This window comes from Agrilus planipennis, unplaced genomic scaffold, assembly GCF_000699045.2.
Source record: "Agrilus planipennis isolate EAB-ADULT unplaced genomic scaffold, Apla_2.0 scaffold216, whole genome shotgun sequence".
Classification (NCBI taxonomy): domain Eukaryota; kingdom Metazoa; phylum Arthropoda; class Insecta; order Coleoptera; family Buprestidae; genus Agrilus; species Agrilus planipennis.
This window is the reverse complement of record NW_020438987.1, coordinates 329909-337095: the sequence shown is the minus strand read 5'-3', so window position 1 is coordinate 337095 and position 7187 is coordinate 329909. Positions and strand designations below refer to the sequence as shown.

The 7187-nt window shown below is 36.5% G+C and overlaps 1 protein-coding gene across 4 annotated transcripts; it reads right to left on the bottom strand.

Annotated features, from left to right (window-relative positions):
* Positions 1-552: 552 nt before the first annotated feature.
* LOC108741805 (folylpolyglutamate synthase, mitochondrial-like) lies at positions 553-3881 on the bottom strand. Of its 4 annotated transcripts, none has more exons than XM_018476736.1 (9): positions 3711-3881; positions 3473-3588; positions 3134-3380; positions 2934-3070; positions 2694-2874; positions 2507-2639; positions 2345-2438; positions 1061-1266; positions 553-919 (listed from the first exon to the last, which is right to left on the bottom strand). In XM_018476736.1, the coding sequence occupies exons 1-9, from the start codon at positions 3777-3779 to the stop codon at positions 666-668; spliced, it is 1437 nt and encodes a 478-aa protein (XP_018332238.1). In that variant the 5' UTR covers positions 3780-3881; the 3' UTR covers positions 553-665. The 4 variants fall into 4 exon arrangements, with proteins under 4 accessions (XP_018332238.1, XP_018332239.1, XP_018332240.1 ...); XM_018476737.1 differs by having other exon boundaries at positions 1061-1254; positions 3711-3880; XM_018476738.1 differs by having other exon boundaries at positions 3647-3815.
* Positions 3882-7187: the final 3306 nt, after the last annotated feature.

The window sequence follows — 7187 nt, the reverse complement described above, 5'->3', positions numbered from 1 at the left end:
CTAGTGGGCGGACAGTCCCTCCGGACTAGATCGCAGGACAGGGCAGAAGTCTCTGTTCAGCCTCCTTTTTGGGAATAGTGGAAATGGATGGTTGGTGGTTGGGGTGAGAAAGATGAGACGTACAAAGTAAAGACAGAAGAGTGTAAAAGATTATCTGTGAAATATTACTGCCCCAACGTTTGGCTAAGGGATCTAGAAAGTCTTGGACCAGGGTAGACGGACTCAGAATCGAACTGGTGTCGTTCTGAATGCTAACCAATTGTCTCAACCTTTGACCCATGCTGCTAGGTACCTAACCTAACCAAATTCGATTGCTATTAACTTTAAGGTCATACAAATAACCACACACAGTGTTGCTAACGCCACCTGTAGATATAAACAGCAAACTATCGTATCATAAATGGCTAGAAGTTATGTAAAGAAGACATCTCGCCTTGGAAACTCAGTTTACTAAATAAGAATTGATATTTTACTTTAAAAATTTCACCTACTATCTTTTCTTCACTTTGACCCTCAGTTCTAGCGTTGGGTTTTCACAAAAGTAAAACTATCTCTGTACAGGTAATATTTATTAAATAATTACTTGGAATGCTAAAGTACAGTTCGGTATCATATAAAACTATTGACAGTTAAACTATTGTAAAAAATAAAAATTCTACATGAAATTAACTAGAGTCGTTTGTTTTACGAATGTTTATTACATTTAATGCAGCTCCTACCAAGTGAATAGAACCTGTGACTAGAACATCGCATTTTTTGACGTTATTGTCTAATATTTTTCGAAAAGCTCCGCTTACGTCAACACATGTCGAAATAGAGTCAGCTTTAAAGCCAGTTTTCCGTTCCAATTCCTCCCAAGCTCTCTTGAAAACTTGACAGCGTTGAATAGGTTCTTTCACGTCATCCATTTGTTTCGAAACTAAAACGACCCATTACTTATTCAAATGCCGCTTTAAACGTTTCGCCATTAACAAGTCAACCAACTTTTTTGTTTGTATCCGAACAGTTTCAAACGAAATAGATGCAAACAAGGGAAAATTTTTTAAACCTTTTTTTTTACCTGCCACGTTCGGGGTTAGATAGACTTGCTGGAAGTGACATTTGTGGAGTATTTTCAAAAACTGGCGCACGTTCCTGTCTCCAGTTGCGTTGAACACAAGAACTTTTATGTTGGATGAAAATTTTGTGTTTTTCAAATACCAATCCTTGCATATTTCAAGACTCTCCGACGTGTGCGCTCCGTCCATAAAAAACCTACAAACTGAACTAGTACATATATCTACTAATAAATTGTGTTCTCCATTCATATACGATATATTCGCATTTGATTTAAAAAAAAAAATCAAATATTCCTAGCAATAGTTCTACCGATCGCGTTCGTATGGCTAATAGAATTGGATGCAAATGTTTCGTAATTCAAACACGAATTAGATCGAAATGAATTTGCATTTTTATTGCCTTTTCATGCTGCGACATATGATTTATGAAAATCTAAAACGTAAACATTGTCACAGGCTGCAGTCCAGTTCAACAAAGAACAAACGCAAAAATACCAGCAAATTCAATTGACAATCAACGCCTTTATGAACTCGAGAGAGTTTATTTTCGTAATGCACAGTGGCGGTTTGTGTATAACATAAAATTATTCAACACAGAACACTAAACTGTAACGATGTCCTTTTCCTGTGTTCGTTAGTTCATAATTAATTCTTACTAACCACTTGGTGCAGATAAGTTTACATCAGATCTACCACATCAACAGTTACATAGTCGGTCAATTACATGTGAATTAACACCAAAGGGAAAAGAAGAAAGAAAATAGAAGTCACTTCTATGATCGCGAAAGGTTAATTTAAAAATTCTAAAAAGATTGTTAAAGGTGTATGTTTGGAGCACGGAGGTTTACGGGTGCGAAACATGGACAGTGGGCGCGGCGGAAAAGAAAAGGTTAGAAGCCTTCGAATTGTGGTGTTATAGGCGAATAATGAGGATAACGCGGGTAGAAAAAGTTAGAAATGAAGGTATTAGAAAGAATAGGAGAACAGAGGACTCTATGGAAGTCAAGTTAAAGAAATAGGCGAGATAGGTTAGTAGGACACCTTCTCAGGCATGAAGGTCTAGTCAGAGACATATTAAAAGCAGAAACGGAAGTTAGGAGAGGTAGAGGTAGACGTAGATTAGATTACTGTTCGCAAATAGTTAAGGATATGGGCTGTTCTAGTTTTAGGGAAATGCGAAGATTAGCTCAGGATAGGGAAGAGTGGAGATACATGTCCAACCAGTCTTAGGACTGATGACCTTATGAAGATGATGATGATGAATTATTATTATTCCATCAGCTCACCTAGAATTATTTATCGATACTATTTCATATCGTCCTTGCCAGTTAAACTTTTCTATAGCCTTTTCGACAACATAGTTTTGCAAAGCAGGAAATCCTTAAAAAAAATCTTATTTAGTAAAAGAAACATTTTCTATGAGTTAGCGGCGTGACCATCAACTTTACCATTAAACGTCACCCAAGCGTTTGCTAACGAAATGGCGAGTCCAGCATTTAATCTAAATATTTCCAAAGGCATATTGGTATTTATTACTTTCGAGATCTTCTCTTCTAAAGGTTTAACGATATTTAGTTGACACTAAAATACCACCAAATGGTTTAATATATCAATTAACAGTTTGTTGATGTTTACTCCTTTTTCAAGACTTCTTCTATTTAAAACAGCCATGGAACGTTTGTCCTGAGGCACCGTGAAAGCTTTACAACCTTTTTTGAAAATTCCTGCCTTATGCCACGCTATCGTCTTCAAAGAATTACCTAACAAATTAGTATGATCTATCCCTAATGACGTTATTCCTGCTACACACGTATTTCTTAAATTAATAAAGAGAAAATTTAATATGTTTTATGTAATGATCACGCTGTATATCACCTGATAATATTTGTGCAATCAACTTCTCCACCGATTCCAACTTCTAATATCGTCACGTCTACTTTTTCATTAAGAAAAACATGGAAAGCTAATATAGTCATAAAACTAAAAAAGTGTGGCATATCGTATTCATGTTCCTGAAATATTTATTCAATGAGAATCTCAAAAATAAGAAGGACCAGGAGCGAAAGGATTTTTACCTTTTTGTGCTCCAGTTCGTCAAACACCTTCCAAAAGTATTTTGCAAAGGTTTCTCTCTGTAACGGTTCGCCGTCAATCCGTATCCTCTCGTACACTTCAATCAAATGCGGAGATGTGAAGAAGCCCGTTCTGTAACCGGAACGTCTCAAAATACACTCGCAAAGGGCGCAAGTGGTCCCTTTGCCCTTTGTGCCAGTGACATGTATCACAGACAACTCGTCCAAATCGTTCAACGTCAGGCCTGACCTAGTTTTTACAAAAGGACACGTAATATTTACCAAAAACAGAAACTGCATCTTTGGAAGTCGTTCAAATGGACTTCAAGACTAATCAATTACCTCTCTAAATATTTAATGGTAATCGACTTTACACTGTTATCATCGGCATTGGTTTTAACATGATTCCTGATATATTCGGCGTTACTCTGCAACCCACTCAGAGCTTCAACCGCTTGCTTAAAACAAACAATAGGTCACATTAACAATACACCACCGTCAAACAGTTCATCATACTTCATAATTATTATTCACTTCGTCATACATGATCGCATCTATATCTACCCATTGTAATATATACCTTGAAGTTGTACGAGACTGTTCTGAGTGAATTCGACAATAAAATGTTTGCAACACTTCTGATAACCATACTTATGATTAACAGGGTCAGGGAGCAGAATATTATATAAAAATCTACTTATTTATCTGACTGATGTCGTACGTTGGTGCGTCAACTAATTCATAATGTAATACGTAGAAGAACGCTAAAGTAATACTGCTGCCTGACTTCAGTATTTGTCGATAATTCTTTGAAATAATTATGCAACAATATATTGTTGTTGTTTACATTATTCGTCAATTGTAAAGCAAATTGATGATAATGGTACAATTTGGTGGGGACAAATATTTATTTGTAGATAGACAGGAAGTTCATTCATACAATTTTTGCTAAATTAACAGAGACTTATGACGAAATAGAGGGAGTATTTAGTCACATATTTTTTCTAAAACTCTCCATAGAAACAGTCATGCGGAAGGTATAAGTTTTGATAAATTTAAACCAATTTTTAATATTATGAAAAACTATTTTGTATTTCGGAAAAAATAGCTGTACTAAATGCAGCTCATTAACCGTCAGAAATCGTATAAAATAATTCGAAGTGGTCTGTATTCTGTCGAAACTGCCAGACGCGGATCGCGATTTCGATCTTTTTGGATCTCATCAGCGCGTCGCTGGCAGCTCCGACAGAACACAGACCAACTTTTACCTGCTGTCTTAACAGAGCGTTTCAGAAAATACCACAAATGGCGCGGTAAACGCCACCTGTAGTACGATGCTACATTTTAGGATAACGTATGCTCCAACAAGGTCCATTTAAATATATGGATATCTACTACTGCTGAAACGAATCCCGGCGTAGCTAACCTCAACGTTGAGATGGCGTTTACCGCGCCACTTGTGGTATTTTCTAAAACGTCAGAAATCGTGTCTTTATGTTCGCAAATGGGTGCAAAACGTAGCGGTGCAATTTTACGAAGTAGTGCACAGAACTACCTTGTGCGGTCCAGCAAAATAGTACATATATACTGTAACGTGGTCGACCAAATGGCCCGGATGATCCATTTGGTCTACTACTAAACACAAGATGATTAGTAAAAGGTGATTTTGCGCTAACAAGTCAATAATAATGATTAACTTTAGTAATTATTTCGCAGAAACACACAAGCAATCCTGCAGCTCTACTTTAGATGCCTATATACCAACAGTCCTTGTATTTAAATGATTTTGGCATGCCATTGATACACAGCTACCTAAAGGTCATTTGAATATCCTGCCTTATAAATATTGTATTTATTTTTTTTTGTCGAGTACGGCAGTCCCTAACATGGAAAGGAAAAAGATGAGTGGTCCTTCTCGGGATGCGCAATTTTTATCTCCGTAAAAGTGACACGACCGACCTATTTTTTATTTTAACTTTATGTGAAAAGTTTTCCGATTTCCTGGGCGATATTTTTTCTCGAGTCGAACTTTGCTGACTTGTAGTGAAAGTAAGAGAGAAAGAGACGGGGAGAGAAAGGGTTTGGACCACTGCTTTCGATTTGTTTTCCCGTTGCATAAGGACGAACGCTGAACAATCCACAAAAGATATGTAGATATTTGTTTTGCCACAATCATCAGTTTACGAAAAGGGAGAAAGAAAATCTTGAAGACCAGACGACAGGATGGATGTTGTTTGGACGAAAAGTTTATCTCACCAAAAAGAAGCGAACGGATTGCAAAAACAGCTTAGTATATGTATTTCAATAATAAAAATAAAAAGCAAATAAATATTGTCCCACAATCAAACACCACTCGCTTGCTAATTTTTTTTTATTTAAAATCACTACAACTAATCACTCCCTCATTTCTAATTCGGCTCCGATTACCTCATAACTCGAACGGTGTTGGATGATTTGTTCTAGAAAGATTCCGTTGTAGTTTCTAGAGACTTCCGGTTATACTAGCGCAATGTTGGCAACCCTTCACTCTTCTCCGCGTATGAATAGCAATATATTCTAATAAAATAGGAGTACCTGCTATATATTGAACTGTTCTAAATTGATAAACCAAAGTACAAGAAATTAGTAAAAGTCATTGATTCAACTAAAAATCAAAATTAAAAAGATCCACAAAAATATTACACGCCCATATATAATGCTTCTCCCTTTTCCTCTTCGTTAGACGGGAACGGATGTTTACTTACAATTTATTCGGAAATAAAACTAAAGTAGACAGAAGGACTGAGAAAGAGAAAGGCAAAAGTTTACGAAGTGCTGCGTCCATTTCCGTTTATGGTGGATAAATAAATTAAACAGGAAAATTCGTTGGAAATATCTAGAAAAACATTTGCTTTCATTCTATTGACATCGCTCTCCAAACAAGCAAGTCAGCTGCTGATTGGCGAAAAGATAATACAATCAAGTAAACTAAGCTTAAACAAGTGAAGCAAAATATACGGCATATTGGCGTTCTACAATTGTTTTTCTTTGCTAGTTATTTGGAACTTTCCAATCAAATCTACCACTATAATAGAAATAATTGTAAGCGACAAATAAAACACTGAGTTGAGTTTTAATACAGTACTTCTAGTTAGTGATGTATTGCCGAAAAAATACAATAGAAGTAGGTTAAAATAAGTTCTGAAATTCCTTTTTTTATAATGTTACTACCCTGCTTAGCATTCCTCAAAAGAAATTTCAAGTCTTTTGTCCAGAGGTTTCACTGTCACGTACCAGCACCTCTCGAAGTCTGTCTATATCTGTCACGAATTCGTCATTTGTCTCAAAAAAGTAGCATCACGTACTAACTTGAGGTTGTTAACATTCATCCACAAATGTATCGCTTAAGAGCCGTAAAAGTTGATGACACCAAAATCCTCTACTGCTTTGAAAAACAAATGTATTTTCAAGAAAACTAGACGCAGAGCGAGACTGAAATGATCCAAAAGCATTCCTCCTAATCTTCTACTTAATAATAAAATAAACACGGGTTACAACCGAAGTTCCACCCTAAATCAATGGTATCAACATCATCATATGGTCGTCAGTCCTAAAAATGTTGGACACACACCTCCACTCTTTCCTATCTTGAACTAATCTTCGCAATTCCCTAAAACTAATATGTCTTTGACTAGACCTTCATGCCTCAGAAGGTGTCCTACCAACCTATCTCGCCTATTTCTTATTGACTTCCATAGGGTCCTCTATTCTCCTATTCATTGTAATACCCCTTTATTTCTTCTTCTATCCACGGTATCCTCATCATTCGCCTGTAATACCAGATTTCAAAAGCTTCTAACCTTTATTTTTCAGTTTCTTTTCACCTGTACAGCACTGCGCTCCAAACATACACCTTTAACAATCTTTTTCGAATTTCTAAATTAACCGTTCGCGAGCATAGAAGTGACTTCTTTTTATTAAAGGCGACACGACCCTGCGCTATCCTCTGCTTTATATCCCTACTACTCCTTCCATCCTCACTTATCTGACTTCCTAGGTATCTAAAATCAGCCACTTC

Excerpts from the sequence above, each read along its gene's own strand:
- LOC108741805 (XM_018476736.1), bottom strand. The coding sequence starts at position 3,779 with ATGGTTATCAGAAGTGTTGCAAACATTTTATTGTCGAATTCACTCAGA. Across the intron at positions 3,589-3,710 it reads CAGTCTCGTACAACTTCAAG|CAAGCGGTTGAAGCTCTGAG; the intron begins GTATATATTACA and ends GTTTGTTTTAAG. Across the intron at positions 920-1,060 it reads TCTAACCCCGAACGTGGCAG|TTTCGAAACAAATGGATGAC; the intron begins GTAAAAAAAAAG and ends GGGTCGTTTTAG.